At 54.8% G+C, this 18,127-nt stretch overlaps 2 protein-coding genes across 5 annotated transcripts in view; both read left to right on the forward strand.

Moving 5' to 3' along the window:
• PRKN (parkin RBR E3 ubiquitin protein ligase) overlaps positions 1 to 18,127 on the forward strand; it is a 533,123-nt gene that overhangs the window by 452,660 nt on the left and 62,336 nt on the right. For all 3 annotated transcript variants that reach the window (XM_059699897.1, XM_059699895.1, XM_059699896.1), the window contains exons 8-9: positions 2,827 to 2,888; positions 5,776 to 5,922. In XM_059699897.1, coding sequence (XP_059555880.1) covers positions 2,827 to 2,888; positions 5,776 to 5,922 — 209 coding nt within the window. The remainder of the gene's footprint in view (positions 1 to 2,826; positions 2,889 to 5,775; positions 5,923 to 18,127) is intronic.
• Positions 1 to 18,127, forward strand: part of PLG (plasminogen) — a 410,665-nt gene that overhangs the window by 96,239 nt on the left and 296,299 nt on the right. The gene's annotated exons all lie outside the window — the stretch shown is intronic.

The raw sequence follows: 18,127 nt of genomic DNA on the forward strand, positions 1-18,127 counted from the left end.
GTCATTGTCAGGCCTGCAGGAGGGACCCGAAGCTGTGCCCCAGAGAGGAATAGCCTCCGAGCACTTCACACCCCACAGCAGCCAGCTGCACCCTGTGACTGCGTGGGCCATGCGCCGGTCCCAGCAGCACACCAGAGAGCTGAGCTCCGTCGCCATGATCCCCCCAGGCCTGGTGCTCACGGTGTTCCGTTGAACCCCAAGGACATCACACGTGCCCCTGTAAAGATTTGCCAGGAAATTAAAAGGAAAAATAGTCACTGAAGACTCATGTGGCCTGTAACGCTTTTTATTGGATTTTATTTTCCAAATGAGCCTCCCCTACTCCACAGGGCGGCTATTGGGAAAGTCCCGCTAAAGCTTTCTGAAAAGGTTCGTTGAGTGAACCCCCGAGAGGTGTGGGGTTTAGTCTCTCTCGGTGCCTTCGTGGGCAGGACCCACTGCTTGCAGCACATTCTCCTGAGGAGGTTCCGGTTAGATCGTGACAGTCTCCGTGGCGAGGGAACAGGATAAAAGCCCATGTTGGTTACAGATGCCGAAATGAAACTCCCGGCTTCAAAGTTACCCTTTAAAAAAATAAGAGTCCATTCTGGCGTCATGTGTTTTTTTTAAAAATAAACATTTTAATTCACTTTTAATGCCAAACAGGCAACTTACCTTTATTTCAGGGAGCTCGGATTTTAGGAAGCCGGTACAAAAGATGAGAAAGGCGTTTCATAACTGGGGGGCGAAGGGGAGGTAAAACAATGGAATAGTGTATAGTCAGGATAAGTCCAGAGAGAGGTAAAATACTAATTTAAGTGGCCAAAGGAAACTAAACAGGCTTTTAAAACTGGACAAGGACAAGAAAAATAAGGGAATAACAGGAAGAGAAGGGTCCACGCGGAAGAAGAAAGCACAGTGTTAGCAGGCGACGAGGCCCCCAGCTCCTGTTTTCCTGGCAAAGAGAACATTTCCCACATCAGAGAGGACAGAACAAGAGACTTCAGGAGGAACTTACACTAAAGAAAAGTGAGGGCAGAGCCAGGACCCCTTTCCTAAGTGTTTGGACAAACACTCCCCGAGCGTCATCCCCGAGGCACTGCCGGGATCTGTGAGACGCCAGAGAGAAAGACTGGGATTTTTTTTTAACTTTTCAAAATGGGATTTAGAGGTAGAATTTCGAGGTGGGACGTGGCTTACTCAGCTCTGCCAGCTGGTTCGTTTACAACCTGCGTGACCAAGGTGAGTCACCTTGAGTATGACAGAGCGGCTGCAAGTAGGAAACAGCCCATTCTCCTCCCTTCCAATCCCCCCTCCCCGCCCCCCCCCCCCCATCCCCAACGCAAACCAGGTCAGCCCTGGTTAAACGGAATCGCGCCTCATCAGTTCTTCCCTTTGGCGTCTTTGTGGAATATTTGCTTTTGGCCGCAGCTTGTTTGCCATGCGCATCCATCTGTTGACTGTGTACTCAAGCGATGCCTTCTGTGTGCTCTGGCTGACCCAGCCGCGGAGCAGAGGGCATGGGAAGTGGTGGCTAACTGGCCCTTGAATCCGAAATTTGAGTTCATTTCCCTTTTGCATGTTTGGAGAAGTGGATGTGTTTGGGGGTCTTGGCTCAAGTTGTTTTCATTATTGCCCCAAAGGGTGAAATTTGAAATGGCCAGTGAGATTTAAAACAAACAAACGACAACAAAAAAAAACTCCCAGCTAGTTTGATGGTAAAAATATGTCATAAAGCTTTTTGATAATCAAATAAAAATATCAGATTGCTTATTAATCACTTTAGATTACTGTAGTGAATAAAGGAATAAATAAGTTAATAAAAAGACAGCAAACGTAAAGCCCTAAATGTATACTATCCATACTTTTCTGGGAATATATGACCTGATGATATGTATAAATGCATATAGTATACAGGGGTGGGCAAAAGTAGGTTTACATAATACAAATAAATAACACAACAATTAGTAAATAAGAATAGAAGAATAAACTCCTTTCTCATACTCACAGCTGTAAGGCTACTTCCTCCCACCCCTGCACATACATTTATACATCCATCTCCATACGCACGTACTTGATAGCCTGTTGTCCCTCAGCATGCTGTCACAACAAATCTCAGTTATTTAGTTGCATCCTGGGCTTTTTTAACTAAATTGGCCTCTAAAATCTTGGGGGTTGGGGGAATAAATGGTATTTCTGGGACACCAGCAAAACAGCCATCCCAGGCCCCGTCTCACAGGTACTCCCACGTCTCACAGGTACTCCCACGTCTCACAGGTACTCCCACGCTCCAGAGACTGGAACCCTCTCTGCCTGTTCTTCTCTCATTCGTGTCACAACCTAAAAGGTGACTCCTTGCTCCCAAAGGCAGCTGGGCCTCAGGAACCGACCCAAGGCTGTGTCTCCACCGCCGTCTTTAGTTGAATCACAGGCAACCAAGTGACCCAGAACCTCACCCCTCACTGAGCCGATAGTCACCTGAGTCGCCACTCTGAACCGAGCCACTTCCCCCCAAGGCCCTCCGTGGGAGGAGCTCGGCCAAGTGGTCTTCTCACGTCAAGCATCAAGGTCTTGTCTCTATAGTCTCGGACGTGCCTAGCGCCATTAATTCACGCTTTTCACCAAAACCCTTCCCTCAGGATGCCCATTCATTTTAGTGTCTGTTGTCAGGGGTGACCATCACCTGGTCCTACTTGTGAGCTACTCTCCCAGAGCATGAGATGCTCTGACAGCAAGGGCTATATCCAGTCGCTTAAAGAGGAAGACCATGTCCCACATGACCCAACATTCAGAATTGGAGCCGACCCCGTCCGATTCCTGTCTGTCACTGATTTCTCTCTCCAACAGCCGGCTGCCCCGACTCCTTGATCAAAGAGCTCCATCACTTCAGGGTCCTCGGGGAAGAGCAGGTGAGTGAGCATCGCTGAGGCCCCCCACCGTGTCACAAAGACTCGCTAACGAGCCGGCCTGGGCTCCCCCAGGGGGCGGAGTGTCTCCTGACCCTGGTTGCCCGAAATGGGGGGAGTGCCCTGGGGGTCTGTGTGAGGACACCCCTCCCCTGTCCGACCCACCAGGCCAGACAGGTCATTGATTGGCACACCTGCTGCCCACCAGAGCACTTCATCTCCACACCAACAGAGAGCAGGGATGGGGACTGGCAGATAAGCAAGCCAATCAGCGGGCGGCTGTGTCTGAGGGACCGGGCGTCACAGACAGCCTGGCCCCTTGTCTGCGGGTGGAGGGGCTGGCTCTTCCCATGGGCGTGTGTGCTTCCTGAGTGTTGTCCACTTCCACTGCCATCACTTCCTCTGCGGCTGTGGCTGCGTGACGCATACACAGCGTGTCCCACTTAAGGCCGATTCTTTAACTTCTGTGAGAGGCATCTGATGAGAGAGAGAGAGAGAGAGAGAGAGAGAGAGAGAGAGAGAGAATGAATGTGAGAGAGACACATCGATTGGCTGCCTCCCACATGTGCACTGACCGAGATCAGGGCTCGAACCTGCAACCCAGGCACATGCCCTTGACTTGGAATCCAAATCTCGCCCATCCTGTGCACAGGCCGACTCTCTAACCACTGAAGCACACCGGCTAGGGCTGTGTGTGCTTTTTAATCATCCAAAATCACCAGACCCATCAGTTACAGTATTTCTCTTCCTGTAGAAAAGGAACCGAGTGTGCCACAACCAGAAAGAGTGTGTTAGAGGCATCTCCAAGCAATTCTGTAGCTAATGCACAGAGAGGCCGTGGGCGTACACGCCCGCCAGTACCCGAGACCCCCAGGGAGGAGGCGCAGGGATCCCTAAGGCGCTGGCGGACTTCATCCCTGGCTTAGCAACTTCCTGGCGGAAAGCGGTGGTCGCAGCAGAAAAATATGCTTCACTAAATTAAATAGATAATCTGCCATCAAATCAGGAAATAGCCAATTACGGGAGAACAATCTGTTTAAAATTGAAAAGTAATGTTGCAGGTGACACCATCCCTCGTCATGCTGTATTGAGTCCCTCGCCACTGATAGTTGAGGGACACTCAGAGAGTTCCTCCGTTCCCTCCGCGGCCATGTGCACCAGCTATGGGCGGACAGCGCGCTGCGTTCAGGACACAGACACGGAATGGAGGGCGTGCAAAGGGTGCACAGGGCAGTCTGAGGGGCTGGCCCACCTGAACCTCACTCTGCAGCTTCTCGCAGACAGCCCACGACACAGCAGCCACCTCCTCCCCTGTTGCCTGGCACACTCCCTGCCCTTCTCGGCATGTTGGGTGCACTCGGGGCAAGATTTAGTAAAGGGTCCCTGAGGAGGTCAGGACGTGATCGCCAGCATGAAATCTCCCGATTATATAAACGCCTCCTCACTCCGCACGTGAAATATCTCATGTCATCCCTGATCATTGCACAGCTCATGACATGTAGCAGACCTTTTCCCAGGAATCCACACACTCCGGTTTGCTCATCTAAGCAACCTTGACCTCCTAGCCCCTCATTAACACTGACTCCCCCTCCTGTCTCCCCACGGCTCCCTCTGCTCCAGCGCGGCCTGCTCACCGCCCCTCAGAGGACCAGGCAGGGGCCTCAGCCTTTGTACAGCGATGCCCTTCCCCACGGCCGCGTGGCTTTCTCATCTCCCAGCCTCGGTGGTGCTCGCTGAGCCTGGACTGTGCGTGTCCTCATTCCCTGCTCACTCTACACTGCGATCCGTCCACCGGGACTCGCTCTCCTCTGTGTTTATTCTCCTTCCCACGGGTCTCCGTCGGAGCCTTTGCCCTTTAATCTCAGCATTCATTGTCCATCTGGTGGACCAGCAGGGGCGTCTGTCCTGCTCGCTGCTGAGTCCCCAGCACCACGGTCCTGCCTGGCCCAAGGCAGCTTCCCTCAACGCCGCCTAAACCCATTCCCAGCTGAGCACACGCATGCGGCTTGCTCCCGTGTGGGGAGACCACGATCTGACGTGTGAGGACAGCACGTTAGCGCTGCCGCCACCTGGGAGGCCTGGCCCTGGCACTGGGGTCTAGGAGTTGCTCTGCCGCTGGGGCCGTCCCGGGGCCTGAGCCATCAGCCGCACCAGGAGGTCGGGTGGAGGCGGGGCCGAGGAAGGGATCACTGTGCTCTCGGGGCCTGTGTGCACCGCGGCCCCAATGCCCAGAGGACCCCAGGAGGAGGCGGAGCTGCCCCTCTCGGGGGAGGCTGGGTGCGTGGTGAGTGCCGTGGTGCAGGCATGTCTGCCAGAACATGTATAAACTACCACTATCGCATGGAGTCGGTGGGAGCAGTGTTTGCAAGTAAACAAACTGTGCAACATGTTTCTGAGGACACGTTTCCAGAAGCACTGGGACCAAGCCCCTCACCTGCTGTGCCAGGGGCGGCTGGGGCCGGGCCGTGGGCCGCACCGTCAGCCTCTGCGTTTCTCACTGAGACGGACAGCGCGGGTCCATCACGTGGCCTCAGCACCTCACTGTGTGTGTGTGTGCGCGCGCGCGTCTGTGTGTCTGTGTGTGTCTGTGTGTGTGTGTCTGTGTGTGTGTCTTGTGTGTGTGAAGTTGGCGGAGGGTCCTCAGCACCTCACTGTGTGTGTGTGTATGTGTCTATGTGTGTGTGTGTGTGTGTGAAGTTGGGGGAGGGTCCTCAGCACCTCACTGTGTGTGTGTGTGTCTGTGTATGTGTGTGTGTGTCTGTGTGTGTATGAAGTTGGGGGGGTCCTCAGCACCTCACTGTGTGTGTGTCTGTGTGTGTGTGTGTGTCTGTGTATGTGAGAAGTTGGGGGACGGTCCTCAGCACCTCACTGTCCGGTTCTGTCTCTGCAGTATGGCCGCTACCAGCACTACGGCGCCGAGGAGTGCGTGCTGCGCATGGGCGGCGTGCTGTGCCCGCGCCCCGGCTGTGGCGCTGGGCTGCTCCCCGAGCCCGGGCAGCGGAGGGTCACCTGCGAGGCCGGCGGCCTTGGCTGCGGGGTGAGTACCGCGGCACACGTGTCGCTTTTCCTTGTTGGCTGCTTCGGCAACTGGCTGGGTTACCTCTGTGCTTTGTCTCATTTCTCATTTGGACTCACACATCTAACAAAAAGGTTTTAAAATTCTTATATAGGATCGCAGAGGTGATAGATAGATGATGGATAGATAGATGACAGATGATAAAATGATAGTTGATAGACAAGTAGATGATAAAATGATAGACAAATAGATGATAAAATGATAGACAAATAGATGATAAAATGATAGACAAATAGATGATAAAATGATAGATAGATGATAGATAGATAGGGATTTATTTCTTGGAGGGGAGGGAGGTGTACGCTTTCATTGGTCTCACTGTGTTTATTCTAAGCCAGTGGTTCTCAACCTTCTGGCCCTTTAAATACAGTTCCTCATGTTGTGACCCAACCATAAAATTATTTTCGTTGCTACTTCATCACTGTCATGTTGCTACTGTTATGGATCATAATGTATCTGATATGCAGGATGGTCTTAGGCGACCCCTGTGAAAGGGTCGTTCGACTGCCAAAGGGGTCGCGACCCCCAGGGTGAGAACCGCTGTTCTAAGCCGTGGGGACCACTAGGCGAGTCATGAACTTGTCCGCTGATTCAGAGCGACAGTGGCTGGTTTCCTCTGAGCGGCTGTCGGAGAGGCGGCGGGCAGAGTCCCCGTCCGCGGGGTCAGCACAAAGCTGCCGGCCTGGTGTCTCAAGAAGCAAAAAGAAGGTTCATGTGGGAAACGTGAAATGCTGTCGCGTCATAAAGATCATTCCCGGTGGTGGTGACGAGAGCTCCGGCCCCCGGGCCTCGGCCTGGCTGGTCTGGCCGGCTGATGCCAGGGGAGGCGGGCGACGCAGGGGCCACTGCGCTATAAACTGACGTGGTGAAGGGACAGCACCCGACAGGGACCACGCAGGCGGAGGGGACAGGCGGGGCTGCTGACGAATGCGCTGCGGGTGGAGGGAAACGTTCGCTCTGAGCGGCCGCGTCACCAGGGCTCTGGGAGGGACGGACGGTGGCAGGAGCACAGCCACCCGACTGGCTGAGCACGGAGGCACCTGCAGGTAAGTCGGCTCCTGTCGCCCGTACAGCCACCTGCCTGTCTGGGGTGCACGTTGAACAAGAACGAGGGACCGCGTGCCTGAGCAGAAAGGGCGCCCTGGCTTCGTGAGTGCACGGCACCAGCATGCTCCTCAGGCAGCGGGGCCGCCGCACAGATCATGGGAAGCAGACCGCCCGTCCCGCCTCAGTGGCCGCCGCTGGCCCTGTGATCGGCGCCCTGCGTGTGGCCTGCGCCGACAGGGGGTCCCGGGATCGGAATACTGCGAACATTTCCTTTCGGAATCAGTCCCCGTCGTTCTTCACCAATGGCCACAGTGCGTGCTGCGTCCTAACTGCCCGTGCTTGTTGCATTCTCTCCCGCTGCATTGTAAGACCTTCGCTTCGCCCTGGCCCGTGTGGCTCGGCTGGTTGGGGCGTTCGTGGGCACGGAAGGCTCTGTTCCCGGTCAGGGCACGTGCCTGGGTGCAGGAGCCATCCCCAGTGGGGGGCGTGCAGGAGGCAGCCGATCCATGATTCTCTCTCATCATGGATGTTTCTCTCTCTCTCTCCCTCTCCCTTCCTCTCTGAAATCAATAAAAACATTTCTTTTTAAGGAGATTGGGTTGGATGTCTTTAAGTTCAAATCCTGACTCCACCCACTGCTAGCGGTCTTCATTTTTGTGCCTCCGCTCCCTCGTCTTGAAAATAGGGACTATGATAGTAACACGGTATTAGACTGTTATGAATATTAAATGGCATGGTAGGTACAAAATGCTTAGAACAGTGTCTGGCATTAAGTATAGATTTCCTTCATCAAAAACTTAATATTTGTCAAAAGCTCCCCTAAAAGACCCCACATTCAAGGAAATTTACTTCTAGGACATTCGATTGAGCCTTTGGAACACACCCCTGATCAAGCCAGACCTGCAGCAGGGAATGCGGCGCCGAGGCCTCGCTGTTTGAGAACTGCTTTTCCTACCTGGTGCTCTGGCGTGAGGCCCCTGGCTGTGCTGTGGCCGTTTTCCAGGAGATGTGATGCGTGTGGTTCAGGCCGTCCCGTGGGACTCATCAGGGTGGGGGCGGGGAGCCCTGTGGCTGGTCAGGCTGACCTTGGCCTCCGGCACCTCTGCCCGTCCTGCGGAAAGCTGTCCCGAGGACACGGCGTGGGAGCCCGAAGGCGTCCCTCTGGACTCGCTGCTGGGCCCCCCGCCGCGCTGCGGGCTCTCTGAGGCGTGTGCGGGGCCATCGAAACGCACCTGGAAGCTCGTTTCCCACCCTCCTCTCTCCTCGTTTTCCCCCCTTTCTGACACGTGCCATCTGCTGCGGTGGGACATCTGTCAGCTGCCCCGCCCTCTGGACTGAGGATGGTCAGGGAAGCCAGTGCACTGAGGAGCCGTGGTCGGTTCACATAGTTCGTGTCGTTTCCGCGGCAGAACAGGTCCCTGTAGGTAGAAGCTGGAGAAGTGACTCTGCTCGTGTTTGCTCTGAGGCCAGGGGTGACCCTGCAAAATGGCCTGCAGGGGGACAGAGGAGGCCTCATCCTGCACAGCATCCACGGGGCCCGGGGGGAGGCGGGGGCACAGCCGAGGAGGAACCACAGTCCTGCCCATGGGAGCACCCGGCCCCGTCAGCTTCGGCGGCTCTCAGCTGGGACGCACGGCTTTCCCGTAAGACCCCTGCCCGTCCCCTGGGCCTAGTTTTTCCTCCACCATCAACTGACCCAGAAAGCACAACGCTTGGGGGCACAAAGGGGGACGTGTGTAACGCTCTCAACAATAGAGATTCTTTAGGCACAACTCCTGTCACCCGTCTCCGAAAACACTTGACGCAAAAGTGCGCCTCACACGCCAAGAGGCTCAGAACCAAACGCCCTCCCGTCCATGGAGTTTAGATATGAAGCCTTAGGGGGGGCCCGAGAGGCCCACAGACACATCCTCCGTGTGAGGCGCGCGTGCGTGGGCTTTGGTCCTGTGAGGTTTTATTCTGCTCGTGGTCAGGCCCACCACACCCCTGAGGGCCCCGCACATCCAGGGTGGCTGGTGTCTGTGGTTTTCGTCCCACGAGGCAGCCGTCGGCACTGTGATCGTCGCCGGCTTCTTTGACGTCGGTGCTCAGGTGCGTATTTGCGAGTCTCTTACTCGGGCGTCTGGGCCTGTCCAGGGGCGGTCAGAGGGCCTGGTGCTGTGCTCTCTGTCACTGGGTTTACCTGTCCCCGGGGCAGGTGTACTCGCTCACCAGTGAGGGCAGATTGCCGTGGAAAAGATAATGCCGGCCCCGCTAGGAGAGACCTGGTAGGCGTGGGGGGGGCAGCAAACTTACCGCCATCACGAAGGGTTATTCCAGATCAGCGCCGCCTCCCAGGATTGGTGGGAGCTGGCGTGTCACACTTGTTTCCTGTCTTTATATTTCTGTCCTCGGTGCTTCCATTCTGGTCATTATTAAATTCATATGGGGGGGTTCATCATTCACTGAATGAATGAATGAATGAATGAATGTTACACAGAAGTAATATGAAGGCGCTATCACCTTCATTTTCAAATATTAATGGTCATTTATCGAATCTTAGAATTGCTTACCTTGCCTCAACAAGGACCTCTTCAGAAAATATGAAACTCCTTCATGTACTTATACAACACTAGAGGCCGGGTGCATGAGATTCATGCACTGGGGTGGGGGTGGGGGTGGGGGGTCCCGTCCCTCAGCAAGGCCTGCACCCTCTCACCGGCAGTCAGACATCCCTCTCACAGTCCGGGGCTCTCGCAGTCGGGGACCCCTCGCTCTTTACCGCCTATCTGCAGCGGAGGCAGGAGAGGCTCCCGCCACTGCCGCTGCTCTCACCAGCCATGAGCCCAGCTTCTGGCTGAGCAGCGCGCCCCCTGTGGGAGCACACTGACCACCAGGGGACAGCTCCTGCATTGAGCGTCTGCCCCCTGGTGGTCAGCGCGCGTCATAGCAATTCGTTGTTCTGTTGTTAGGTTGATTTGCATATTAGGCTTTTATTATACAGGATGCAGGGTTTTATTTGCACACAAAACACATAATTCAGAATACCAAAGTATGTAAGTTCAGAGACCCACAAAAATTCATTAGGAACTGAGGGTACCGTAAAAGTTAGGGCTTATATGCCCCGCAGGAGGCCACGCAGCCAGATCAAGGACTTCGTCATTCTGACACGTAAAGTGTGTCCGTCTCGGCAGCGAGGCTTTCACTCTGACACAGCCCAGAACATTCTCACAGCGACACACAGAGCTCAGTGGAGAATATTCTCGGGGGTCAAATCGCCTGGCCTCACCCTCTGCCAACCTCTGATCATACTGTTACTGCTGCTCATAAAAACGTTAATTGATTTCCTGCGGAGTTGGCGTTATGCATTCTTCTTCTCTCTGGGTTATTGCCATTCGTCGGAACTGTCTCAGTAACTTTACGACTCCGAAGTAAAATGTTGACGTGTTTAATACTGGAAAATGGCAGGCAAATATGGAATACATTATAGTCACTCACCTGGGAACCGAGAAAGCTACGGCAACCCAACCTTGTGAATGTCCTGCGAATAACGCATCTTTATCTTACGTGGCGTTGTGTGGGGATATTGTATGTCTGCGTGGTCATTTATAAAATAATACCAGTAATTGGATGAAGAGTTTCCTGTTTTGAATGAGAAATCCAGGGACAAAATTTAACAACTGCAAAAAAAAAACCAAACAAAAACCCAAACAAACAAAAAAACACCATTTAACTAAAAACCAAAGATTTTTAAAATCTCATTACTGGCCGTTAGTTAAGGAAATAAAGTAGAATTTCTCAAGGCCTTGCCGGGCACTCCCTCCTTTAAGGACCATCCTGAGCTGTTCCCTGGCAGTTTCCCTGGAGCCAGTGCAGCAGGCCCTGGGGCTGCCCACACGCACGGGCCTCTGACCAGGTGTGCGTGTCATTGTCTCCCCTGAAGACAGTCTCAGAGTCTGCAGACCCTACAGCTACCGAGGCCCCATCACCCCGGACCTAGACCTTCACAGTTTGGAGTGCTACCTGCTGTGTGCGAGGACATTGTGTCCAAAACGGTGATTTTGAGCCACTCTCAGCCATGGCATTAAGACATCATGGCTTTTAGTTCAGTGAGTCCATTTCAGCCCGAACATAGGAAAGGGGTCGATGAAGACAAATGGAGATACTAGTCTCTCACTCAGACATCGCTAGTTACTGAGTGAAAGCTTAACCAATAGATGGCAGCCGGGCGCTCAGAAAAGAAAGCAGGCAGATGGTCAGTGTGAGAAATAAAAGGGAAAACAGAGTGGTTACACTTCCTATTCGTTAAATATATTTTAATTTTATAAATATGCATAACTTAATTCAGTTACATGAGTATTTTGAAAACTATATGGACTTCTCCCTTTTGTTGAAAAGACTAGAGATTAAAATCTGGACTCCAGTCAGCCAAAGATCTCCTATGCATGTAAGCATAGCCCCGGACACAGACAGCAGTGTGGTGAAGGCCTGGGGGGCTAGTGGGTCACTGGGGGAAAGGGGTACATATAATACCTCTGACAATAAAGATGTTTTTAGAAATGTAGACTCCAAACTCGGGGGGTTTATATTGTGATGTTTTCTGAGAGACATGGGGCGGGGAGGGGGGGGGGGCGGGGGGGGGGTCCGTTGTGAGTCGTGTGGTTGTGAGTGGTGACCGCGCCCGGCTGGGTCCCGCCCGCTCGCTCGCCACCTGTCTGTCACAGAAGGTGGGGCCACGGCTTGTTGACACACTGCCTTTTGATGTGCAAGATGCTGTTTGCCAAAAGCATTTCTCAAAGGAAGTTAATGTTATGAAATTTCAAAAATATAGGCCTTCGGTGTTGATTTGACGTGTGTCCAAAGCCCTGTTTCAGCTTGGAGATGGGCTCGCGTGCAGGTTGGCAAGAAGTCTCGCTAGACTTCCTGCCCGGGAGACAGCGCGAGGTGCAAAGACAGAAAGCTTTTATTTGTCTTAATTAGAGAAGCTGTTCGCGGAAGTGCACACTGTGCCTGCCTCCCTCCGAGAAGCGTGCAGCCGCCAGCAGATGTCCCTAGAAAGTGGATTAAAATAGAAAAACATGCCTTCTCACAACACCGACCACTGTCCACCCCACAAGGCTTTCGCTGCTTTTAGTCAAAATACTGGGAACTGTGAAATAGTTATGCAATTTTAAAGGGGTGAGCGACAGCCTTAGCCGGTTGGCTCAGTGGATGGAGCGTCGGCCCACGGCCAGAAGGGTCCCGGGTTTGATTCTGGCCAAGGGCACACGGGGAGGCAACCAATCGATGTGGCTCTCTCACATCCATGTTTCTCTCTGTCTCTCCCCCTCCCTCCCACTCTCTAAAAATCAGTGGAAAAATGCCCTCGGGTGAGGATGAACACTCACAAGGAAGGGGTAAGCAGCACCCTTGGGACAGTGTGTCAGGAAATCAGCTTTGTGGCAAATTGAGCGGGGAGCCTGCCCCGCCTGCACGCTGGGGAAGAGCGCGGGACAGGCAGCTGACAGCCTCTGCGGGGGGAGGGGGAGGAGGGAGGGGGCGCCTCTCTGTGCATTGATTCTCATCCGGGGCCACCACGCTCCCTCCAACACAGTAGCCACACGCCACAGTGGGAGGCGCGCGGGAGGCAGCCGGTCAGTGATTCTCATCATTGATATTCCTATCTCTCCCTCTTCCTTCCTCTCTGAAATAATATATATATAATAGAAGCAAGGTGACCAGTCATTAAATGGGGAGGAATTTCACACCATTTCAGACAGCGTTTTCTGGCGGTTAGCCGAGGGAGAAGGGCAAAAGTGTCTCCTGGCAGAGGCCCAGGGCGTGGAGACCACCCACGCAGCCGAGTCTGTCCCTGGAAGGAGCTGGGGTGCAGGTGGCCGCGTGGCATCCTTTCGAGCATCGACTTGGCACAGAGCACACGCGCGTGTCACACCGATTTAGCTGAGGGACACGTTTAAGGAAACCGGGGGTGGGGTCTGCTAGGAAATCTAATTCATGTTCTTAAAATAAGCCCGGGGACACATGTCCCCCAGAGCATCGCACCACTGAGTGCAAAGAGGCGGATTTCCATTTTTGTCTAATTTTTAAATAGTTCGAAGCAGCGATTTTCAACCTTTTTCATCTCGCAGCACATAAGCTAATTACTGAAAGTCTGCGGCACACCAAAAAAATATACTTTTTGTGGATCTGACCAAAAAAATAATAGGTATGACTTGGATTCACTCACACCCGACGGCTGTTGCTGTGCTGGCTGCTGGCTTTTTACCCGACAGTCTCAGGGAGAAGGGGCGCGCCCCTGGCTAAAGAGGAGGCGACCTCATTCCCAGTCAGGGGAGGCCCCTGCGAGCCTAAGCCGTCCTGCTGCTCCCGTGTCCCTGCCCAGGTGACTTGGGGAGCCCGTCCTCTGTCCCTGGCTGCGCCGCTCGGGTAATCAGCGCAAAGCCGCCCTGTTGCTGGGCCGCGTGTTCTGGGAGCGTGCACTTTCTCTGTTTAATGGGACGGCACCGGGCCGTCTGCTCCTCCAGCCAGCGTCTCCTCCGGCGACACGGCCTTGTCCCGCATGCCCGAAGGAGCACATCACTAAGGACTTTGGGCAGGAACAAGCAAAGAGCTGCTTGATTGACAAGGACTTCCTGGTGGAAGACAAAACGGCCTGCAGATGCATGCCATGGTATTTTGTGTGCCCTCCAGGGCTGGGCTAGCAGTGACGCACGGCTCCTCCTTTCTCTCCGGCTAAATGAAGCTCAGTGCCCTCGGCTGCGTTCCTCAGACGTGAGTCCCACGCGTGTGACTGCAGCCACGCAGCAGGGGCGCAGCCAGAGGGGAGCTCGTTTCTCTCTCGTAAGAACCGCGAGCGGGAGGCTCTCTGCCCTGAGAGGCCGTGGCCGCCTCCTCTTCGTGGTCCAGGAGGCTCAGTGCTGAGTCACATCGCAGCCAGGACGCGGGGCAGGGACGAGGACCCCCCACGCCTGGGGGCCAGATCTGGGCGTGGCACACGCACCGCATCCGTATCCTGGGAGACGAGTTAGTTGCTTGGCCACGGGGCTGCTCCAAAGGCAGTAGGTGCCGCGTGTCCAGCTCAATTAGTACCAAGGCGGGAAGGGCGCACGGGTGGTGGGGCGAAGGTCAGGCTCGCCCACATCTGCTTCACGTCCTCCCTGAACCCCCACTCAAATGCCGCCGCCTGTTCCCAGTCTCAGGTGTTTGTATTCTCGGGCACAAAAGATTTCTTCTGAGCAGAACGCTGCTGCTTCTTTATTTCTAACAGGACGGAGCGCCTGCTTGGTGGTCGTTTCTTTAAACAATCACTTCCTACGCTCAAGAGCGTGAAAATTAGGCCTCCGACTCTCAGTAATGCCCATAAAGTCGCGTCTGCCCCTCCCACGAAGGCGAGGCCACAGGAACCTTCTGAGTGTGCGGAGAGCCGGCCACACACTGAGCACAGAGGTGCGATCCTATTAGGTTTTCTAGCCTGACTGCAGTTCCCGCCGCTGACCTCTCTGTTCTAATTGCACGCAAACGGCTGCTTAGCCGGGCGGAACCGCACGGGGCGAGGGAAGCGTGTGGAGCTGCCGATTGAATATGAGATTCCACGTAGCACCTGGGGCCGTACCCGCCTCTGGCTTACATTTCCAGCGGAGGCCTGGGAGTCCAGCTTTTATCCGGCTGCTGGCTCTACAGCCGCGCCGTGTGCAGCCACTGAGCTATTTTCACAAGAAGCCTCATGTGGTGTTTCACGTATCCTGCCTTATGCTTACCATGAGCCAGTGCTGCCAGGGAGAATCACTTACTCCACTGCATGCGTGAACTGTCCACTCTGTGTGACCGGTGCTGGACATGTGTGCGCTCGGGGGTGACGGTCCCTGCAGCTCCAGGAACACGCAATCCCACAGGAAGACGAGACGCAGGCGGCACACGGCACGCGCAGGTGGCTGCCCAGAATCAGCCAAATCAGGAGCCGCAGACACACAGCAGAGCGAAGGGCCTCCTTAGCACCTGGACCGATGTCATCTCAACACCCGTCGCACAGCTGGTGTACCTTCCGGTCACCCCTGCATCGCGGGCCAGTGGGATGACTGAGGGCTTCACGAATGCTCGCTTCTTCTAAAGGGTAAGGGCCCACCTTTGTCAGTGGAAAGGGAGATTCCAGGGGGGACAGGAGGCCGTGCTATGAGCCCCCTGTACCGACCTCAGTGTGGCCTCCCCACTCCACACGTCCGTGTCTTCCACCCCCCAGGAGATGCTTGTACCCGGGAGCTGGCTGGCATTTGTCAGAAAACAAAAGGCCAGAGCTAGAAAACAGCCATGAGAGCAACATCCTGTCTCAGAATTGAATAATTTGCTGAGTACAGTCCCCAGTGCGAACCTGGAGGCTCAGGGTTGCGTGATGTGTTATGGCGAGGCCTGCCCACCTTTCGCCCGGGCAGGGGGTGAGCCTCCGGGTGTGTGAAGGGCTGTGGGGCACGGAGAGTTCCGAACCGACTCCGACTCCGACTCCGACGAGAGAATTTATTCCAGCTCATTCCCAACTCTAGGGACTAAATCGAGGGAAACGGTTTAAGGAGCATTTTTATGTTAAAGACCAGCAGAGGGACCTGGCTTCTGGCCTGAGCTGACCAGAGAGGGACCACCCAGTGCCAGGCCAGGGCCCTACGGGAAAAGCAAACCTAGCTCCCCAGAGTCACAAAAAGATGGGCGCGTTGGGGCGGGGCGGGGGCAGGGGTCCTGAGCAGCAGTACCTTGTCTTCCTGGGGTGACAGAGCCGACATGAATGCGAGGCAGACCCTCCTTACGGTAACCAAGGGGCCCAGGGAGAGGAAGCACTGTGCTGGGTGAGCGCGGCATCTCGTCCCGCCCAGAGCAGACTTAACAGGTGATGTTTGCGGGCAAGTGAATGATGAAAGTTGCCCCCATCCCACTCCTCGTGGGCCACGGGACTGGTAGCCAATGGCGTGTTGCTGTGCACTGAAAGGCACCCCTCCCCTGAGGGCACAGCCCCCCGCCCCCGCCAGGTTGTGAGGGCCAGGGAGGGGGTGCCTCTGTCTCCAAGCCCATCTGGCCAATTCTTTGTGCCCAGATAAAGCCGCTGAGCACGGGGACCCTGCTCCGAGTCCATGGTTGGTGCTTACTAAGTGGTTGCGAATGAATGAATGAGTGAATGAATGAACGAGTGATGTAAAATCACCTCAGAGGGTTTCCTACCTGCTGGCAATTACTGCTGCCTTTATGTCTTATTTGAGGTTTTAGCAGAATTTCTAGTGGCCAAAGGCAAATGAGGAAGAGGGGTCTCCAGGACAAAAGGAGGAAGAGGAGGCAGGAGCAGCAGCAATGGGAACGGCCATGGAGGGGTGTTAACATCTGAGTGTGTAGTGAAGAACGTCTGTGCCTGTTGCTTTGCCTGCACACTGTGCAGAGCGAGAGGCCATCGTCCAACCCACGTACAGCACCGAAGCGACTGAAATGATGAGTGTGCGCAGTTTTACACATGTGAGTGTGTGTGTGTGTGCATGTGTGTGTGTGCCTCTGTGAATGTGCATGTGTACATGTGTGAGTGTTGTGAATGTACATGTGTGTGATGGTGTGCGTGTGTGCGTGTATGTGAGAGAGAGAGAGAGTGTGTGTGTGTGGGGGGGGGTGTGTAGGTGATCATTTAATTACAGTCACTTGGGGCTTAGGAGCCACACAGCCCGAAGTGGTGTGAGAAGACGGCTTTGGGTGACGGGAAGCCCACCTCCCATTAACCTTCTGTCCTACCCATAGGGCCATCCGCACAATTAGGTTAGCATTTTGGGTTCACACATTGACAACAACACTAGGATAGCGAGTTGCTTCCAGAATTACTGTAAATGATATTGTGTTGATTTTATCTGATGGCTCCTCTCGGCCACGTCATAACAGACGTTAGAATCGCGGAGCCCGTCCGGCCAGTTAACATGGGAACCTCCAGTGCGACGCATTGAGCGCAGTGATTTCCTGACGTGCTGACACGTAGGTCCCAGAAACACCGAGTCAGGCAGTGCCCTGGCCCCTGCCCAGGTGCTAGTTTCAGGGTCTGGGGATCAGGCCTCCTCCGCCTCTTGGAGTCTACACTCAGCTCCCCCCGAGTTTGCTTTGTCAGCGCTTTCCCTTCGCGGGTATTAATACAGCCTCTCCCGTCCCCTCTGGTTGGGACAGCATGACTGGTGCTCTCACACTGCTCCCTCCCTGCAGCATCCATTCGCCAAGGAATCCTTCACTCGCTCTTACTGCATCCCTGTAACCCTTCGGAGACGCGCCCGGGTGGCTTAGAGCGCAGGGGCTGGTGACGAAGCACAGGGGAGGTTTGGGGAGCGGAGCAGTCGGCCAGGCGCGGCCCGGCTTGTGTGAGGCGGCCTCGGGAAGCACTTTTCCTCGTTATTGTGCCCCACGCTGCCCGGGGCAGACGGTCCTCCCCGTTACCTCCCCCGAGGCCCCTGCAGGACACGGCCTGCAGCCCGAGCCCGCACCCCCTGCCCGTCCTTTCACACACGCGGCGCCGGCTGAAGAGTGCGGGGCAGCAGGTTCGCATTGAGTCTATAAAAGCTATAACGGGGCAGCGGCCCACGTTACCTGGAATAGATGCCGAATATTTCAGAAAATTGGGCCCAAAGGAAGGTTTTGGATACCTTAGGAGTCCCTTTCGCTCACCAACTTCCAACATAAAATTGGAGAGGTGTTCCCGTAGGAAAAATGAGGCTAAAACTAAATGTACGACCAAATTCAATGATAACCACAGCCCCGACACCCGAGGCAACCTAAGCAAGAAACAGCAGTTTCTACTCGCAGGTCACCGCCGCCTGGTTAGGGCGACGCCTGGTAGCAGCAACAGAGGAACCGTGGAAACTCCGTGACACATCCGTGTGATTCCTGGGAGGTGTAACCAGAGCCACTGATCTACCAAAGCCACCCCATGCTTCAGGCTCACCTGCTTACCCATCCGCGCGTTGTGCACGCTAGGGAAAGGCGTTAGGTTTTCCATCCCCGTAGAGTCTGATGTTGCCATGACGAGGCCTCACAGCACACTCGGTGGGGGCCCACCTGGTGCCCGCGCGTGGTATGTTTTCATTTGCATTTAACCTGCAAACCTGTAGTCCGCGACACGTGTGCTGTCCCTTATTAGCCA

The sequence above is a fragment of the Myotis daubentonii genome, chromosome 6 (assembly GCF_963259705.1).
Source record: "Myotis daubentonii chromosome 6, mMyoDau2.1, whole genome shotgun sequence".
NCBI lineage: Eukaryota > Metazoa > Chordata > Mammalia > Chiroptera > Vespertilionidae > Myotis > Myotis daubentonii.